Raw genomic sequence first — 20,638 nt, forward strand, 5'->3', positions numbered from 1 at the left:
TTGAGTATGGTGTTAACTATGGAAAGTATATGTATGTATGTATGTAAAGGTAAAGGGACCCCTAATCGTTCAGGGGTTGCGGTGCTCACCTCGCTGTATAGGCCAAGGGAGCTGGTGTTCAGCTTTTCCTAGGCTCCCTGGTTTAACCCACAGCGCCCCCCCCCCACCCACCCCCCGCATGTATGGTTATCTTTTACAGCAGCGAGGTTAAAGTGTTCGCGGCGTGATTCCAAAAAGAGCGAGCGCTGCGTCTCGGAAGGACCCCTCGTGGTGGGTGAGGGGCTGCGCTGAAGACCTGCAGGTTCGAATCCCGGCTCGGCCACGGAGCCCGTCGGGGCCTCTCGGACTCCCTTGCGGGGTTGGGGGGGGGACGGGCGCCCCCTTGAGCTCCTCGGAGGAAAGGCGGCAGCGAGGCCCGGCAGCAAACCTTCGCCGCCGCTGCGCCAAATAAGCTCCGCCCTCCGCTGCCGCCGCCGCCGCCGCCCTAAGGGGCTCCGGGGTCTTCCGTGTCTCGCGGCGGAAGTCCGCCCAGGGGCGCCGGGCGAGAATCTGACCTTCCGACGAGCTCCTCCCCTGCCCGCGTTGCCATGGAAACCTCAGCGCCTCAGAGCGGAAGTGGCGACACCGACAAGGTCTGGACTGGAGGCGCCTCCCTCGCCAGACCTGCGACCCGCTGAGGAAGCTTTTTCTGAACGGCCTAGCCGGAAATGACGTCGTTGTCGGCGCCCGCCTGCCTCGGGAGACAGAACCAGAAACGTCAATGAGCCGCATGGTGAAGGCGGACAGAGCGGCGGAAGTGCGTTTCGCACGCCGGAAGTGAGGCCTCGCTCTTCCTGCGCCGGCGCAGATGTCGCTAATAGCGCATGCGCACTGGTGCCGTAACCGTTTCCTTTTCCCTCCGCCCGCCCGGTGTCGCGGCATCGACTGTCCCTTCCGCTCCCTCCCGGAAGCCGTGTGAGCGGTACTGCTGGGTAAGCCTTCCGGGCAGGCGGGCGGTTCCCCACCCCTGAGCAGAGCGCGGCGGCCGGCCATGGCTCAGTGAGGAGGCGGCGGCGGCGGCGGCGGCGGGGGCTTGGCGCAGGTGAGGGGGCGGCGAGGGGCCGGGCTGGAAGGCTTGGCGGGCCGGCGAGGGCATCTCAGAGCCGCCCCTCGCGGGCTCTTTTCTCTGCTCCTCCCCGTAGGCAGGACGGAGCAGGCGGCGGAGGCAGGAGCAGCCGCCGCCGCCGCCGCCGCCGCCTCACGGGCGCGCGCACCCCGCGATCCCGCGCGGCCTTGAGCCACCTCGCCCCGCCCCTCCCCCAGGGCAGAAGCCCCTTGCGAGGGACCCGATCTCAGGCGCAGGCTTCCCTCTTCCTCCTCTTCTCTCTCAGGAAAGCCAAGCCCACCTTCTCCTTGGCGCGCCTCGGCTTCAACCCCGCCCCCCCCCGCCCCCGGAATAACATTCCTCCTCTGGGCAAAGGCAGCTGCGAGCCCCCCAGGAAAAGGTGGGGGAGAAGACACCGGGGCGTCCAGCCCTATGAGGATTCCCCACTCGGCTTCCCTTCTCCCCGGGGCTTTCCCCGATTCCTCTCGGGGGGCGTGCCAGCCCCCTGACTCGGCATTCCTCTGCCCCAGCTGCTCCTCCTCGTCCTCCTCTGCGCCCACCTGCCCGCCAGCTGCTCCCCGGCTCGCGGCCTCCCTGTTTTATGCTGTGCAGGGGGATCGCCAGCGCCCATGAGGGAGTACAAAGTCGTGGTTTTAGGGAGTGGGGGGGTGGGCAAGTCGGCTTTGACCGTTCAGTTTGTCACCGGGACGTTCATTGAGAAGTACGACCCCACCATCGAAGACTTCTACCGCAAGGAGATTGAAGTGGACTGCTCCCCATCAGTACTTGAAATCTTGGATACCGCAGGGACGGAACAGTTTGCTTCCATGCGTGATCTCTACATTAAAAATGGCCAAGGCTTCATCCTAGTTTACAGTTTGGTGAACCAACAATCTTTCCAGGTAAGAAATACTGTTTCATCCATGCTTCCTGCCCCCTCCCCCGGGACTTTTTGTGCGTTTCCCCTCTCCCCAAAAATCTCAAGCAACTGAAAATATATTTCTCTGTTAGGAGTGCAACTAGACTTTAAGAAGCTGTTATCCACAATCACAGTTTGGCAGCACTGTGGTTTTTGTTGTTGTTTAGTTGTTTAGTCGTGTCCGACTCTTCATGACCCCATGGACCAGAGCACGCCAGGCACTCCTGTCTTCCACTGCCTCCCGCAGTTTGGTCAAACTCATGCTGGTAGCTTCAAGAACACTATCCCACCATCTCGTCCCCTTCTCCTTGTGCCCTCCATCTTTCCCAACATCAGGGTCTTTTCCAGGGAGTCCTCTCTTCTCATGAGGTGGCCAAAGTATTGGAGCCTCAGCTTCAGGATCTGGCCTTCCAGTGAGCACTCAGGGCTGATTTCCTTCAGAATGGAGAGGTTTGATCTTCTTGCAGTCCATGGGACTCTCAAGAGTCTCCTCCAGCACCATAATTCAAAAGCATCCATTCTTCGGCGATCAGCCTTCTTTATGGTCCAGCTCTCACTTCCATACATCACTACTGGGAAAACCATAGCTGTGGTTTTAGCTAAAAACACCAAACTGTGTTTTTAGCTGAACATTATTTACCAAAACGTACACAAAAGTTTTTGAATATCGATTCATATAACTTGTTTTCTTAAAAATCTGACCACACTTTGTTACAGAAGACAGTTTGGGTCAGAAGAAATGACTGCAGATACTGACTGCTAAAAGCTATTGACATGTTGTGAGTTGTGTCAGGATATGTCAGATGCTTTGTTGCTGAGTTTTTAAAGAGTGAAAATAGTTTTTATATTGGTGGTGGCTTAGGTAACGTAGCAGTCTTCAAATATGCTCAGTTCCCAACCATAAAACAATTTTCCCAGTTAGCTCTTAACTGCATGAGTTCCCAATAATAATTTTTTTTTGGGGGGGGGGGAGTCTGAGCATGCTATTGAAACCTTCATGTCTGAAGTCCAAGCATGCAGAGCTGCAATTGGGCATCTTAATAGTGATTCCTGTAACCTGGAATGGGGAGGAATGCATGGGAAGGATTAGAAGCTGGCCCTCCCTAAGAGCTGTGCAAAGACTCCTTCCTGGCACCAGCTAACTTGCTGAGTTGGGTGGACTCCAGCTTCTTGGCAGACTCTATTACACCCACGCAGAGAGTGGAGTATATCCGTGGTGGATGCATAGCTAGATAAATGCTTATCTTGATTCCAGGCTTCTTTCCTTGGCATTTCTTTTCTATTGCGCTTGGCTGCCTCTCTTCTCTGCTCATGATATCTTGCATGTTCTAGCAGAAAGACAACTTAATAACCCCTCAAGACCTCAAGCCTCTATTGAATCCTCAAGTGGGGCAGTGGGACCCGCTTGCACTGGGTGTGTGTGTCTTTTTTTAGCACTCCTAATCAAAAGGAAGTAGGCGTGAGTCTTCCCATGCAATTGCATTAATAATTGTAGCTTTCAATACTTAATTATTTCTGTACCTTAGAAGTGTGCAAGATCCCATAGATCCCGAGTGACTTATTTATAGTCACACTCTCCCCATACTCCAGTGGAGGCTTGCAAAGCAATTTGTGGACACCCTCCCCACATGGGTTGCCAGGTGTCGTGACAGACCCCTTGTTCTTACAGACCCAGAGACTTGGAAGGCTTGTCAAGCCTCTGATGTGCCACCATCTGCCTATCTGTCTTTTTTGTTCTCATGTGTCTCTTGTACCTGTGTTGTACAGTTTTTGACAACAACCTTTCTTCATACAAAAATATATACAAATGGGTTTTTTAAAAGCAAAATAACATACTTGAAGGCATAGCACAAATCCCTTCCCTGAACCTGCCATTCCCACAGGGATATTTCTGCCCCCTAAATGAAAACTGTCACTTCATGCCCTCTCAGTGGAGCCAGATCTGTTTTCTGGCATGTAGGCTTAATCGCTTAACATTTGGTCACAGTTGCACTGGTTTGCTGTCTGAGCACTGCTGCAGCCATGAGGGTTTCAATGGCTTTCTTTTCTTCTTCAGGACATCAAGCCAATGAGGGACCAGATTGTCCGTGTAAAGAGATACGAGAAGGTTCCTCTCATCCTGGTGGGGAACAAAGTGGATCTGGAGTCGGAAAGGGAGGTTTTGTCGGCGGAAGGTCGCGCTCTGGCCCAGGAGTGGGGCTGCCCATTCATGGAGACATCTGCCAAGAGCAAGACCATGGTGGATGAACTCTTTGCAGAGATCGTGAGGCAAATGAACTATGCATCCCTGCCTGAAAAGCAAGACCAGTGTTGTACAACTTGTATTGTCCAGTGAAAAAGAGAAAGCAGAACCTCAATCATGGCCATACCAAGCAGGTTGGTGGAATCTCCATGGATAGCAGAATACCACTCAAGGGTAGGAGGGAGCTGTTAGGCTCAAGGTGGACTACAGTGTCTTTTGTTGTTATTATTATTATTATTAAACAAACTGGGCAGTAGCATTGTTTTTGCAGCAACCCTGTGATTGAGAAGTGAGGAGTGGCATCACATTTGACAGTGTAGGGAGCTTGTCCTATGCTGTCCAGTCAAATTGGTTCCTGGGCCAGGATTCAGACTTGTGCTTCCCAAGGAAGCACTTGACTCCACTGGATCTCTCAGAAACGCACTTTGTTCAGTTTCTTGCCAGCCTACATTGCCATGGCAGGTGGCTTCTGCTGGACATCTGACCAGTGTCTTGTGGTTTGCTGTCGCCCTGAATTTTTTGCTCTGCCAATGGGTTTGACTAGCTTTCCTTTGGAGATCCCTGCTATTGTTCTCAGTTGCCTTACATTGCACCAGGCTGTTGGTTCACCTAGCCCAGCGTGGTCTATAGCAATTGCTGATGGCTCCCCGTAGTCTTGCACAGAGACTGGCCTTTCAAAAGCCTTTTAGCCAGAGTAGCAAAGGGTTGAAGCTGCTGCCCTCTGTTTGCAATGCTTGCATTCTGCCCCTCTCAAGTTTGCCCAGAAAATAATTGTTAACTTGCCCCAGTTGAATGAGGATCATGTGAATGCACAGCAGCACCTCAGTTAACTTGCCTTGAAGCGTAGACCTGCCTTTCGGTGGAGAGCCACTGGTTAGGCCCTAAAGTGCTTGCATTGGGTACCAGCAGAGTGGACCTCTGTGCCTTATGTGATCATACAGGCTATTCAAAAGTGTAATGGAGTTTCAACAGTAGTTGGTGAGGTGGGAAATAAGTGGCAAAACCACATTATTTGCAACAGTGCCTAGTAACTAGATTAACAAGGTGCACAGGCTACTGATAGTTCATAGTTAGTACTGATAGTTTTTTGGAACTTCATGAGCGCACCAGCAGGATGCAGACTAGTGCAGAAAATGAGGTGGAGATGCAAGTTGATGGCAGCCATTGGGCTGCCTCATTTAGCCCCGTGTGTAAGGAGGGAGGTTGGCCTGAGGTACTTGCCTCAGCATCTGTTTCCTAGTTTTCCATCTTTCCTGGTACCTTCCAGATTTTGCTGGACTGCAGCTGCCATCATTCCTGACCATTGGCCAGGCTGCCTTGGGCTGATGGGAGCTGGAGTCCAGCGAAGCACCCAGCCTAGTCCAAGGAGAACCACTCCAGAGGCAGCAAGTCTTCTCTTGAGACTTTCCTCCTGCTGCCTGGCTTTGGGTATAAAGATGGCAGTCTAAAAGGAATGTGGATATGGGCCTTCTGAGGTTGATCAGACCCCAGAGTCCTTGCGCAAGCTGCTCTAAGCATATTCCCTGTCATGCAAATCACTTTAATAATAGAAGCATCTGAAGAAGCGGAAGAGTGCCACTGCTGATTCCTACTGTGCTTCTGCGTGATTTGAAGCTGTCTCTTGGCTCAAAAGAGGCAAGAGGTTACGAAAACAGTCAGATGTGTCAGCTGTCATTTAAATATTCCAGGGTGGTTGCTGACTGTGTTCTGCAGTTTAAAAGTTTGTGTTGAAACTCACATCAGTTGCTGCAAATGGAGTAACACCGGTGACATTGTGCAGCCTCTCCTTTGCCCTGGTCTGAAACTTCCACTCTTAAAAGGGGGGGGGGGGCTTCCAGTGAAATACCAGTGGTCTCTCTTCTGTTATGTCAGGCCGTTTGGGGCTTGGGGGGGCGGGTAGACTGCCTTCCTTGCTGAGGGATGCCATTTGCAAATTCTACTTTGCCAGGTGTAACACTGTCTGAAAAGCATCACCGCCTGCTTTCTCTGTGCCACTCACAGTATTGCAGAATCCTGGCCTTGATGATGAAATTGGCTTACATGTCAGGGGAAAATTTGTGCACTCAAATGAAGCATGAGAAAAGGGAATGTAAAGGAGCCTTGTGTGCTTGATAGGGTGGGGGAGCTACAGAGGACAAGGCGAAAGGGCCTGACTGAATCTCAACTACCTTGGGGGTAAGGTATGCCCAGAAACAGTGGGCGTGGGCTGTTGCGCCAAAGTAGTGGAGTCTGTTTAATACAAGGATAGGCTGGCCCCTGGCCCAGTCACTGGTCTGTATCCTGAAAGAGCCGAGCCTGCCTTTGATTTGCTCTTTGTCTTAACTGCAGATAAAAACTCAGAGGAATTTGCACAGATGCTGCTTTGGAGAAACCCTTTCAGCCCAGGCTGCAGAACTGAGCCTTGCTAAATCCTGTCTCTCTCTTTAGAGCACATTTCCAGGCGTGGGTGCAAAAAGGTCAGCGGCGGCCATGGACATCCGTAGGCCTGCGACAGACGCTTAGCATGTTTACCACACATTCTGAAATCTGTTCTTTATCTCTCAGTCCTTCTCGTTCTTTTTAAAATAGCTTTCTAAATTCCTATTAATGGCTAATATGCAAAAGTTCATTTTAAAAATATGTTTTGATTTCTTTAATTGATTTCCAGAACTTGTATTTATTAAATTTTAAACTCAGTATTACCTACTTAATGCCTTTTTAAGTGAAAGTTTTAATGGAGAATAAAAGTGAGCCTTAAACAAGTGGTTACTTCTGTATATTACCTCACATCCGTGCTTGATTTGCAAAAAGAAAGTTTTCTTCTCCTCCAAAATGTCACTGGTTGAAACTTCAAAATGTTCTGTTTACATGTGATGGTGTCATAGATGAGAGTCATTTTTAACATCACATTTTGCTAGCAGCTGTGGTGGCTGGTCATTGGTCTTACATGAAGATAGGAAGTTATTGGACTGGGTCTCAAGCTGACCAGCACTTTGTATGTGTTTTCCTTCTTATCACATGGTATTCAGAGTTTGTTTGTTTTTCCCCTTTTAAACTGATGCAGCATTCATGTTAAATCACCAGGACATTTTTCAATTTCTGATATTGTATTTCTCGGCAAAGAATAATGAGTTGCCCACGGGGCTTTTGTTCAAAAGCAAAAGCTAACTTGGGTTTGCCTGACAGGATTAAGATGACATCAAATGCAAAAACAAAAAAACATTTTCTAGTTCTTAAAATACTGTTTCTCTCCTAATAATGTTTTGAAGCAATATCTGTTTGCTTATTTCCTGCCCACTCCCCTGGTTTCCAGTACTCTGAGCTGGCACAGCGGGCAAGAGTGTTGAGCATCAACTCCATGCACGATTGCATTACACAGCCATTGCCTTCTGCAGAGTTTACCTGATTTAAACTATCTTGTCTGGATACTTGAAAACTTAGAACAGCAACACAGGTATTAAGCAGAATGAAAAGTATATAAATAGTTGAAGTGTTGAGGTAGGAGTTTCTTCCAGCAGTGATTTGAGAAACCGCCTTTTCCTCCCCACAGTCTGAATAACTGTGACTCATTTACCTGTATCAAATTGTAGGTTTAAGAGCCTAGCTTAATTAATTTGAACATGCTTGATAAATACTGGCTTGTCCTATAAAAGCCAATAACCTGTTGACAATGAATTGCAATTAAGTACTAGCCTGAGATGTGAGGCAACTATAACTTCAAAAAGAGGCACCAGCATTCTGCATGTTTAGTCTCATTTGAACCCTATTGAGAAAAAATCAGTTTTAAGTTTAAAGCTTCAGGTTACCAAATTTGCAATGGGGTTACTAGAAATTAATGTTAGGTTTGCACTTTAATGGAAGACTTCAAAACTGAAGGCTGTTCTCAAAGTATATTTATATGGTAACATGTTAGTAGTGCCAAGGGAACAGAGGATCCAAATAACCTAATTTCCTAAGAGGGCAGAAACCTTGCATTGCCACCAAACCCTTTCCCTTTTGTTTCTTAATTGATCATTTGTTAAAATGTGATTTAAAATTCTTAACTGACATCAGCAGTTGGTATATTACCAGGAATGGCAAAACTTATGCCCAGTGTCAGTTTCCTCACTGCAAATTGGAATAAGGGACAAAATGTTTAGCTGAGGCTTCCTCTTGGGTTGCAATGAGGAGTAGCTTTGTGGAAGTAGCTGATAACGCAAGGTGCATATTTGCAGGACCCCCAGGCCTCTTGGTTAATTGGGTCTCTTGGTTAATTGAAAAAGTTGTCTCTTAAGCCCCCTTTTAGCTTCATCAGGCCTTGTTGAGGGCAAAGCTTCTGGTGGGCTGCTTCCTTTGACCCTCCAGCATCTCTCTTGGGTGTTCAAATCACTGCAGTGGGACTCTCCAAACAAAGACCATTTTCAGAGGTCTCCCAAACCACCCTGGGATATCTGTCCCCTAGACTGAAAAGGGGCAGCAGAACACAAGATAATTCTGAAAGAATTATTGTCTCCCTTAGCCACCTTTTCTGTTGTTTGCACGGTGGGTGTTGAGGCCCTGCTCCTCTCCCCCCAGAGCAACTGGCCAGGGTCCGTGAATGCAGCTGTTTTTTGGGAGAGAAATACCCCTCTGGGTACAATTGTGACCTTTTGCATGGACACAGCTGAGAGCCGTGATAAGTGTGAAAAGTACCTAAAAGGAAACCTGAACTTAACCAGTGTGCTGTACCTTTTATTGGTGAAAAAGTAAAACCTGGAAAAATTAGTGAATGCAAAACTTAGAACTATGATCTAATGCATTGTAAACTAAAAACCACCTATTACCCCCCGCCCGGATTTCATTCATTCATTATTTTGTAAGACGACCCTACAGTCCACCTGTTTGTAACTTTTTTAAATAAAATAGATACCTGTATTAATTACCAAAACTGCATCACTGTTGTTTGTCTTGGTAATATCTATGCTAGGGGAAGTGGCTGGGTTTCTAGAATGAGGTAGTTGGTATGTACCATATAATTGCAGCTGTGTGCAGGGGCACATGTCATTATACATGAGCCAGAGTGCAAAATTCAGCTTCCTAAGAATCTGTGATTCGTGTGTGTGTGTGTGTGTGTGTGTGTGTGTGTGGACCATATTCTAAAGCAGATGTGAAGAACCCCTGGCCCTTCAGCCCCAGCAAGCATGGCCAATTCAGCAGGAGAAGGGCCAAATATTCCCCATGCCTGTTCCAAAGTGTCTGCCGGAATACTGGAGATGGGCAAATGTCTTTTTTTCCCAACAAGGTGAGGGAAATAGAGAGAATTGAGGAGGCAGATGTGAGAAACCACAACCTGGTCTGCTTGATGTCAGCAGTTAGGTGTAAAAAAACTCAGGCTTTGCAAAGCTGGGGGCAACCTTGGTTGAATTAATTAAACTATAGATTTAATTGGATTTTGAATAAATGTGCAATTAATTGTTAATGCTTTGAATTTTATTGTTAACTTCCCTAGTGGGTCCTGCAAACTGCCATTTGGATAATGGTTTTGACCGATAGGATAGGGGGCACTGGGAATTTAATGGAATCAAGGGGGTGGCAACCGCAAAAGGTTTGTGAACCACTGATTTAGAGTAAGTCATACTAGACCAGCATTTATCCTTTTTTCTTTATTAGAGTTTGTAGTGTGGTAGATAATAGATTTCTATATCTTGACTTCAGCAAACCATTTGCTAAGGCCTATGATGCTCTTGTTGAAAAGTTGGTGAAATGAAAATAGGTACCTAGAAAGATGAAACAAACATCATTCTCTTATCTATCTATCTATCTATATCTATCTATCTATCTATCTATCATTTATCTACTGGGTGATAGAATTGGTAAGGATTAACTGGTTGAAGAACTGCACTGAACAAGAGCTCTTCCATGACGTCTCTGTGTCAGCCTGGAGAGAAATGTGTTGTTTGACTTGGATGAAGGTATAGAGGGATTGTGGATTAAATGTGGAGATGGGTAATACCATGGAACACAGCACCACAATTCAAGATGATCCTGGACATTGGTCCAGATGGTGTGGCAACCAAGTTCTATAAGGAAAGAACTAATGGAAAGAACTCTTAAGGGGAAGTTAAAGGGAGACATGATAGCTGTCTTCAAATACCTGAAGGAGTTTTCTGCTGGAGTAGGGGTGTCCTCTGTTCCCCCAGAAGGCTGGAAGGGAACCAAGAGGTGGGAACTTTGGCAGGGGTGTGTGTGGAATTAGCTGGAAGCTTCCTAATGTTAAGGAGTGTTCAGTGGTGGAACAGACTGTCTCAGAGGTAATGGGCTCTCCTTCACTTAGATGCATTTATGCACAGGATGAACAGCCTTCTGTCAGGTTGCTGTGGTTGCACCCTGCCTTCAGAAGGGGCTGAACTAGATGATCTTCAAGAAGATTAGGTCAGGGGTCAGCAAGGTTTACCTCACCTGGGCTGGTTCACTCCAGTGGAGATCCTTCTGTGGGCTGGATTGCATGCGCGATCTCCGGCGCCACGGAAGCGAGTCCCCCTGCTGTGCTGTGTCGGTTTAGCGCAGCGCGGGGAGACTTGCCAAGCAGGCGGCTCGGTACCAGGGCGGCTCATGGGCCAGTTAAACGACCCCCCGGGCCTCTTGTGGCCCATGGGCCTTAGGTGGCCAACCCCTGGATTAGATGGTTTTTTGTCGTTTCGTTCTGGGTTGGATTCAGCAATGAGTCTTTAATGGGCTGTTTCTGGTTCAGACTAATAACAGTGCAAAACCAAGTTTGCCACATCTGAACCATTTCACTAGCAGGTTGCATTAAAAAATGTATAGTGCTTATAGGCATATGTAGTTAATAAAACTGAGAGATTGCATCTTAATCCAAATATTAAATTATTTAAAATGTTGCTCAAAACCTTAGAACAGTTAATAGAGGGTAATAAAGACTCAAGGATGAAATAGCAAGCTAATCTTGTATTACTATAAAAGGTGTAGTGGTGAAGTATATTGATTATATTTTTAGAAAATATTCATTTTCTTAATTTCAAATAGAGGCTTGAGGTGCGCTCAACTACAGGAATGCTCAACACTGGTTAAGGTTTCATTTCCTTTATGTTCTATTCTGACATACTGTTTTTAAAAAGGCTGCTAGCACTTGTTTTTGGGCAAAAAGCTTAGCAACATAGTACTTATTTCTCCTGTAAAAGAAAAGTACTATGTTGCTAAGCTTTTTGCCCAAAAACAAGTGCTGAAACCCTTCCATGAAGTAGGAACTAGAACCAACTCTTCTGACAAATGCAGGGTGGCGTTTTTAAAAAGTATCTCTGAACAATGGGCATTAAACAATAAATTAAGCCAGGAATGTAGGCAGGCCAAGAGAGAAACACAAAGACTATTTTTCAGAGCTTTGGTTTCAGTCTATTTCTTATGTAAACCTAAAGGCTACATCCCATCTAATGACCGACCTTTTGGAATGGACTTCAGCTCACTCTCCTGAAGTGACATGAACTTGTGGCTCTTTACTCTTGATGTTGAGCCGAGCATGTGTTGAACCCAAGGTGAACTGTTCCGGAAGCTCTGCAGTCACCATCTTGCTAGTCAAGATAACCCCACAATTAATTTGTACTGGTTATAACAATGAGCTCATATATGCTTATATTTCCTTGCTTTGATATAAGCTAATGGGCTTGCTTTGATGTTCTCCTTGTCTGTGGGCTTGGAGTGCTGGGCTCTGAGCCCAGAAAGGGGAGCTGATGGTAAGACTTGGGTACTTGCCACCTATGCCCTAATCAGGTGCGGAAAAGCCACCTGCTAACTGTGGTGTCTATCCTATGTCTGTAAAGGCTAGTGCTGTGAGTCTGCACCTTTGTTTTAATAAAGCACTAGAACACAACGCTGGCTTTTCTGACATCCTTCTTTGGTATCCCTGCATCCAACCACTCCCATGCACTGGCGGAGGAAGAGGAGTGGGGGGGGGAGCATACTGCCCCGGCAGCACGATCCTGGTGGGGTACCATTGCAGCTGCCCCCCCCGCCCGCCCGCACTGTGTGCCACGCCCCTGCAGGCGACATGCCACGCCCCCAGGACACACGCCAGCCCCGCCCCGCCCCACCCCACCACTGAAGCTCCACCACTGCTCCCATGAGCTCTCCTTTGGGCTTGAGGTTCAGGGCAGAGCTTACTAACCTTGCTTTGTGCGTCTTACAGTGTTATGGGGTTTCTTTTTTACCATTTTAAATTTTTTTCGTGTTTGGCCACATCCTTCCTTGTTACGATTAAAAAAAATCCAGTCACAAATGTAGTTATGCAAAAAGGTATCTCTGAACACAGCCAGAGTGCCTTTCCTTTGCCTGTTTTTAAAGCACACAAGCCAGGGTGTGAGTGGCAAAATTGCACATCTTCTGCAGCAAAGGGAACTGTTTCCGCTCATACATGAGCTCAACCACTTCCTCCTCTACAGATCCAGCTCAAGGCATGGTCCGTGCCTGCCACAAGGCCAAGGACAGGGAGGTGGCAGAACGCTCCACAGAAACAGTGCCAGAAGTTGCGCAAGATCAGAGCAAATTACAGCAAAGAGGAAATTATATATTTTTAATTGCTTTTTTTAAAAAACATGTTTGTCTTGCTCTTCCGCTGTGGGAAAGTGGGCCCTCATGCAAAGTACACGGACACATTATCGTTAACTCCGGTTGGGAGAGTGTGGCTGCTTCAAGGACTCACCCAGTGTGCATCATGGTTGGGTGAGGACTTCTCACTGTGAAATCCAGTCCGTCATCTGCGTCATACAATGGGCTCTCAGCATGACTAAGCACAAAGGGCCACACCCAGTGGGAAACAACACCAGTGAACTTTTCTCAAATGCAAGCATCCAACAACTGCTTTTCTTAACTTGCCCTCAGCTGCATGTGATATTTGGTAGGGTGGGATAATGCAAAGTGCATGATGTGGTACAAAATACCAGGTCAGGCCCTTGGTCTGACCAGCTCAGTGTTGTCAGCACTGACTGGCAGCATCTCTCCAGGGTTTCAGGCAGGAGTCTCTCCAAACCCCATGGGAGATGTCAGGGATCAAACCTGTGACTACAGCATGCAGAGCAAATGTTTTGCCGCTGAGCTACAGGCCGTTGCCACCAAGAGGTGGGACAGGGAAGCATATGCATCCCTTTTGGTAGGACCATCAAGAGTGTTCAGCTGGGGCTGTGTACCACGCCACACATTTAAAACACATGGCTTCCCCCAAAGAATCTTGGGAACTGGTTTTTAAGGGTTGCCGGGAACTGTAGCACCGTGAGGGTTAAACTCAAATCCCCACTCAGTTATGTTGTTCCCTGAGTGGCCTTGGACTGGTCACTTTCTCAGGCTTACTTAGCTCACCTCCCGTTCACCCATCTGCCTCCCTCTGCCTTCTCCATTTTGCCTCCTGGGGCTGAATTTTGTAAGCCCAATGGAGGCAGAGACCTGTCCTCTTGTATTTTGTTCAAGGCTCATGTTAATTGACTGGTGGTGCTAGACTCTCTTCTGAGAGCTGCTTTATTTCAACATAAAACTTAAGAGCACTGAATGCTTTAAGGAGAGCCATTTGTTCCCTTCTGAGTGTGAGTTAGTCCACTGCTAATTCGGAGAAGCTTCATTTAGAAGCCAGCATCTGCAGGAGGACTGGGATTTAAAGGGAGTGCAAGCCCAGAGGAGTGCAAGGCTGCCTCGCATACACAACACGAAACTGAAAATCTGACAGCTTGGTAAAAATAACCAGGAGATGGTGCTCTTTTAAAGCAAATAAATGTCTCTTCCACTGACCAAAGGCACAGTCGCCTTGCAAAGCAACCTGTTCCAGAAAAAAATAATTAAAATATTCCACCTTCAGGAACTTAGAAAGCTGTCTTCTGTTAGGAAAGACCCCTCTAACTCTGCATTGTTTACACACGGACTGGCAGCAATTATTCCTTGGATGTTATGGGCAAAACACGCTCATTTCAAGGAACAGGGTCACACATTTCCCCATCCAACTGTCTTTGTAAAGCCAGCCCCATAAATGCTGCCTGATAAAAATGGTTAAGATGTAAGTGCACAACAGAGAGAAATCTGGCACACATGTGGTCCAAGGTTACTTTTTAAAACCTTGTGCCTTGTGTCTTTTGCCCTTGCCTGTATGCATCCAGTCTCTGATGGTTCCTTCTATGAGTTCTTTGAAGGGAAAAGCTGCAAATATTCAATTTCTCCAGCAAAGAGAAGTTAAATTTGGTGTGATTGAGGATGACAGGCTCATCAGAAGGATGAAGATAACATTTTTTGTGTTGTTGAGACAAGACTGTAACCACTCAGGCTGTTAAACACTCATCAGTGTGGGGCAGATCTGTTCAGACAACCACCTGGTTTAGAAGTCATGTAGGGATTTTGCTTCATAAGGGGGAAAGCAGGAAGAGAAAAGCAGAAGACTTCAACATGCCTCCACTTACACAAAGTACTCCTTTCTTGTAAATAACCAGTACCTGTAAGCCCATGGATAACTGCAGTCCTTTCCCACGTTGCTATATGCTGGGTCATCAACTAGATTCTGATGGAAGAATGGGTCACTGCAGGCCCAGCTGGCATGACCAAGAATTATGGGTGATTGGAGTTGAAGTCCACTTATATCTGGAGGTCCACTGGTTCCCCATCTCTAATCTTTTAAAAAAATCTCTAGTTCTCATGGTAAAAAACAAAAATAAAACAAGTTCATATAGGTCCAAGCTGCAGGTGCTGAACTCTCTGAAATTCTGAGTCTGGCAAGTGGCTGCTCCTCATGCTTCAGTTGTTTATGGAGCAATGAGGACTGGTTCAAACCCAGAGCATCTCTAGAGAAATGCAGTTTCTTACTTCTTAGCATAATACTAGTCTCTTAGCATTTCAGAAACTCAGGAAAGCTGCAAACAAAAGAAACCCTTTTAGTTGCCTGGCGATTGTGATGGTGGCGTTGGTGTCTACCTTCAGCACCTTCCCTTTCCTGCTTATGCTCCAGTTGCCAGCACTTGCCCTCCTGCAGAGACTGAAATCCTGTATGAATCAGAACAGAAGCAAGCCCCCCCCCCCCCCGCCGACGCCGACACTTGCATCCCAGAGTGTCAAGATCTTGCCAACTGCTCAGCTGCCTGCTCAAGGATGCTGCATCTGAAGGTCCAATTTTTGGATGACTCCCAGAAGATCTTTGTCGTTGATGTAAGTGGATTTTCTCACTGTTATTAGTTTGTTATTGAGACTCTTGGAATGTCTCTGAGCTTCCTAGCTACTGCCTCATTTTGGCATTAAAAAAAAAAGTGAAATCACAGTTAGGTGGCAAAGGTGAACATGTAACGAGGGGTAGCTAACGCTCTTGGGGGGTTGTAGTGTTTATTGAACAATATGGAAAATTGGACAATATTGAACAATATGGAATTTTTTTTGCAATAATTCCCTGTTTTTACGTGATACGGAAAGGTTGAGTTTGATGACTGAACACCAACAATAGTGTGCACCAGAAAATCTTTTTAACGGAAAACGTAAATGTGTCTGTGTGTGTCAGTTCAAGAGGCTGCCAGGGGGGAGAGGTTGTTGGTAATTTGTTTTCCCTTTAAAAAAACACCTCTTTATTATAGAGAAATTGAAAAATAAAATATTTTTGGAAGAAAGCTATATCACTTGCTCAATAACATTGAAACTTCTAAGGAAGACTGCATGGAATTCTTTGAATTCATTTAATATATATTATTGTAAAATCAATAAAATTATTTGAAAGAAAGGAATAATTAGAAGCAACAATTATAATAATGTTATTTAACAATATTAAAATGATAGGCTTGCCAAAAATCAATATTCAAATATTGAATCTAAAGTGTAATCACCATACAGAAAATTAACTCTCTGTTAATGTGTTGAGCTGTGCCTTTTAGTGTGCAAAGTATTGGGTTGCTGTTCTTCCTTGTTTTCAGGATTCTAATGTCTTATCTTAAACTTGTTGTCTCTGTTACCCAGTATTTTAATCAAAGGAAGGCACTTCAAAAAGCTCTCATTTAAAAGCAGATTTATATTGTCAGGTAAAAGGTCAAGTTAAAATGTATCCCTTTCAAAACTCAATTACCTCCATAGGTTGGTTATATTGTTCTGTTTCTGATTAAATTTAGACACCTTGCAACATGCTTCTCTGCCTGCCTTTTTCCCAAGCCAATGAAAGACTAGGATATAAAGCCTCAGTTGGTAGAATATGAAACTCTTAATCTCAGGGTTGTGGGTTTGAGCCCCGTGTTGGGAAAAATATTCCTGCATGTCAGGGAGTTTGACTAGATGACTCTCAGGGCCCCTTCTAACTCTGCAATTCTGTGAGTCTATGTTCTGCCATGATCTCTCATCTGGGTGAGGTTTTATTTGTAAGGAGAAGTAGGTGCAAGATAATATCCAGATCAATAGTATGGAACACAGGAACAAGGAAACTGCCAGCCGCTCTCCAGAATTTCAGATGGGGTTCCTCCCAGTCCCACCTGGGATTGAACCCGGGACCTTCTGCATTCAAGGCACATGATCATAGATCATATGATCCTCCCCTGTGGCTTCACTTCTGGCAAGTTCATGGGATGCAGGGGTCAGAAAAATATTTAGGTTTATTTTCTTTCTCCTTCATCCATTGAGCAATATTTTTTATATATATATAAATATTTTTATTCATTTTACAATACGAAATTATAAAAACACATAACAAAATTTTTCACAAATACATTCTTTTGGACTTCCCTCAGCTCTCCTGCGAATCCTCCATTTTAATTCTTTCTTACGCATTTCCTAATTTAATATTGCCTTTTAGAAAACCTTCCCCCTCCCTACTCCTTTTTTACAATATTTCTAATATTCTCCTTCACAGAACTTCTTGCAAACCGACAAACGTTGTTTGTTCATCGCATATACTTTTCAAATAATCTACAAATTTACTCCAGTCCTTGGTGAACCTATGCTCCCGTAGATTCCAGATCTATTGAGCAATATTTATATGCTGCTTATATACCACTTTACATAAAACAATATAAAGTGTTCATTAAATATACTGATAAAAATGCATTGTTGCTGTCGCAGCTTTAAAGATCTCCTTTAATACTGCAAAAGTTTGGAGACACAAGATGCAAAGAAATGTTTTTTTAAAGGTTGCTAACAGTGACAAGGAGCACATCCTGTCTGGCTGTTCTCATTTAGAAATGTAAGGAATTTCAACCAATAATCAGTTGAATTTCAGCTTCTCTGTACCTCCAACAGCTTTTCGCACCTTGCCCCTCCATATCTGACCCAGACATCATCATTTTTGCTCTGCACAGCATATTATTGCAACAAATAGGTTCCATTAAGGCCCTGTCTTTCCTTTTCAAACCTCTGAAACGCCCCCCGGCACATGATGCACTTGGAAGCTAAATGGCTACAATAAATGAGAATCTGAATTAGCGAGTCTTTTGGAATAGAAAAGGGGCCTCAGGTTATATTGCCAACCAATCTTTCACAATAACTAGCTTTGTGGCTCTTGTTAGTTGCAAGTCCTGGATGAGGTCAGGAATCTCTTAGTGGATGTCTGGTAGGTTTCAGGGCTGGTAAACAGGACCAAACTGGCATCCTGAGAATGTGGGTTGCATTGGTCTTTAGAGAGCTCTGTATGGGTGCAGTCCAGCCTTTTCCGACCCTGCTGGCTCCCAGATGTTTTGCACCACAGATGTTTTGAGAGCTGTTGTCCAAAACATCCAGAGGGCACTGGGGTTGGGGGAGGATGGTGCAATGCAACTTCATATGCATCTGCACCAGGATTGCCGAAAGCAGAGAGAACTCCAACTATAAACTTCCCTTTAACACATGCATGCACATGAAAGCTTATACCAAGAACAAACTTAGTTGGTCTCTAAGGTGCCAATGGACAATTTTTTAATATATTCCCTTTAACACGTTACTCCCACAAAGAAGCTTCCCTGAGTGGCTGCAGAGCTTGGGCATCTGAAGAAGTGAATTCTCTATTCATGGGCCCCTGCATAAACTGGAACCCTGGGGTCCTGCATATGTGGAGGCCTAAACACACAGAAGGTCAAAACATATATGGTTCCAATATCCACACATCCAAGCTTGACATTTGGGCATAGGAAGGTGGAGAGATGCGCAAGGAGTGGGGCAAGGTGCCACTTCCACGAGGAACCCCTGCCCAGTAAATTTCTCTTTATGTTAAGCTTCAGGGCATGGTGGTTTGTGGCATTTTTCAGCAGCTGAAATGCTTGACGATGATGGAACACTTCATATGAACACTCAAAGGGCTGCACTCGTGGCAGAGTGAGTGCTTTGCAGGCAAAAGGTCCTTGGTTCAGACTTTGGCATCTCCAAAAAGGACTGGGAGAGAGGCCTCTGCCTGAAACCCTGGATTAGATAATACTCAGCAAAAGGCAGAATTAACAATATGGACTCCAATACCATAGCAATCCAAAGAGGCACAAGACAAGGATGCCCACTGTCTCTCTTCCTATTCATCTTGGCCCTGGAACTCCTAGTAATCCAACTCTGAGCATCCCCAGGTATCAAGGGTGTGGAAATAAAAGGTAAAACCTATAAACTAGGGCTCTTCGCAGACAACCTGATGGTCACTACACCAGACCCCATAAACACAGTAACCTCTCTAATCAGAGAACTCAACACATTTGCAATAGTGTCAGACCTACAAGTAAACTTTGCAAATTCTGAGGCTGTCACCAACATCACAAAGTTAAAACTCTGCCACACCAAATTCAAATACTTAGGGGTACAAAGAAACCAGAAACCTCAACAAACTATATCTCCACAATTACAATCCCCTGTGGTGACAAATCAACAAAGATTTGAGGAAATGGAACAACACCAACTTCAACCTCTCAGACAAAATAGCCATGATCAAAATGAGCACCCTCCCACAATTAACCTACCTATTCCAAACTCTCCAGATAAAAACCTGGCAAGCCAAAGGCCTACACTGTCTAAAAGACTTCTACAAAAACAACAGACCCATACCAACACCCAAATACTTTGGCTAACACACCATAAACTACATGCCTTCTTAAACAATCCAGCAGTAAAATCAGCAGCCACTAGGCCCTTGACCACCTTCAAAACCTTCTCCTCAGAGCAGAGGGACACAGCAAAAGGATGGTATCCACAATATACAAAATACTGCTCCAAAACCTAACAACCCCCCTTGATGCAATCAAATAACAAATGGGAGCACAGCATAGGTTACGAAATTAACCCCACACAATGGACTACAATGTGGTCTAAACCTCCCTTTAAGTCCATCTCAGCGATGGTACCTAACACCACAGAAACTGGCGCTGATACGCCCAGGAACTTCACCAAGATGTTGGAGAGGCTGCACACCCACAGGCACATACCTCCACATGTGGTGGGAACGTCCCAAAATCCAATCCTTCTGGACAGCAGTCCTACAAAAAACTAACAGGTATTAGAACTCACCCTGGAATTAGCCCTACTGAACACCTTCCAAGATCATAATGACCATTCACATTATGCAGAGCTTATAACCCACCTGCTCTCAGCAGCCAGAAGCCTCATAGCCAGACACTGGAGAGATCTGTCTGGAGTAAGCATGGACCAGTGGTATCAAATTGTATGGGAAACAGCCTTATTAGAAAAACTAACCAATAAAGTGAAACTGACATGGGGACAAATAGAAGAAGACGCCTTCAACCCAGTATGGCTCCCCTTTATCACATACACAGGACAACAAGACAATGACAAGAATCCATCGACAGCATAGGAATCAATCTTTTGATTTACCTGACCCAACAAGCCCCCTCCCCTCACAAATGCAAACAAACCCCACTGCAGCCAACCACAGACAACCAACCACACCCTGGGACCCTAATACCTCTCACTATACCAAGACAATGTAATAAACGAACAGAAAGAGAACCTACCCAGTTGATGCTGACACAACCCTCCCCCCCCACACATACATTATACAAAAGAATACGAGCCTCACCACCCCACCCCTCCTCTCCCCACTCTTCTTCCCCAACCTTATACTGTACTCAACACTAATGTCTCACAACAAATGTACCGTATTTTTCGCTCTATAAGACGCACCGGACCACAAGACGCACCTAGTTTTTGGAGGAGGAAAAGGAAAAAAATACTCTGAATTTCAGAAGCCAGAACAGCAAGAGGGATCTCTGCACAGTGAACGCAGCAATCCCTCTTGCTGTTCTGGCTTCTGTGATAGCTGTGCATCCTGCATTCCCTCCATAAGACGCACACACATTTCCCCTTACTTTTTAGGAGGGAAAAAGTGAGTCTTATAGAGCAAAAAATACAGTAACTGATTTATAAGATAGACTGTACAATCTGAAAAAAGAGACAAGGCATGTACTTTTGTAAACCAAGAAAATCTTTAATAAAAATTATTTGTTAAAAAAAGAAATACTGAGTCAGGTGGCCCAATGGTCTGACT

The 20,638-nt window shown here is 45.7% G+C and overlaps 2 protein-coding genes across 3 annotated transcripts in view; both read left to right on the forward strand.

Annotated features, from left to right (window-relative positions):
* Positions 1-1,067: 1,067 nt before the first annotated feature.
* On the forward strand, positions 1,068-4,379 carry RAP2C (RAP2C, member of RAS oncogene family). The gene is made up of 2 exons (XM_081846854.1): positions 1,068-1,986; positions 4,060-4,379. Exons 1-2 carry the CDS (start codon positions 1,714-1,716, stop codon positions 4,336-4,338), a joined length of 552 nt encoding a protein of 183 aa, XP_081702980.1. The 5' UTR covers positions 1,068-1,713; the 3' UTR covers positions 4,339-4,379.
* A 10,918-nt stretch (positions 4,380-15,297) lies between these two features.
* The window catches only part of FRMD7 (FERM domain containing 7), a 41,991-nt gene continuing 36,650 nt past the window's right edge, over positions 15,298-20,638 (forward strand). For both annotated transcript variants that reach the window (XM_081846761.1, XM_081846762.1), the window contains exon 1: positions 15,298-15,369. In XM_081846761.1, coding sequence (XP_081702887.1) covers positions 15,313-15,369 — 57 coding nt within the window. In that variant the 5' untranslated portion in view covers positions 15,298-15,312. The remainder of the gene's footprint in view (positions 15,370-20,638) is intronic.

Source organism: Podarcis erhardii, assembly GCF_964252035.2.
Source record: "Podarcis erhardii genome assembly, chromosome: Z".
NCBI classification, from domain to species: Eukaryota; Metazoa; Chordata; class Lepidosauria; order Squamata; family Lacertidae; genus Podarcis; species Podarcis erhardii.

Coding starts and splice junctions, on each gene's coding strand:
- RAP2C (XM_081846854.1), top strand. CDS start 1,714: ATGAGGGAGTACAAAGTCGTGGTTTTAGGGAGTGGGGGGGTGGGCAAG. Junction 1,987..4,059: donor TGAACCAACAATCTTTCCAG/GTAAGAAATACT, acceptor TTTCTTCTTCAG/GACATCAAGCCAATGAGGGA.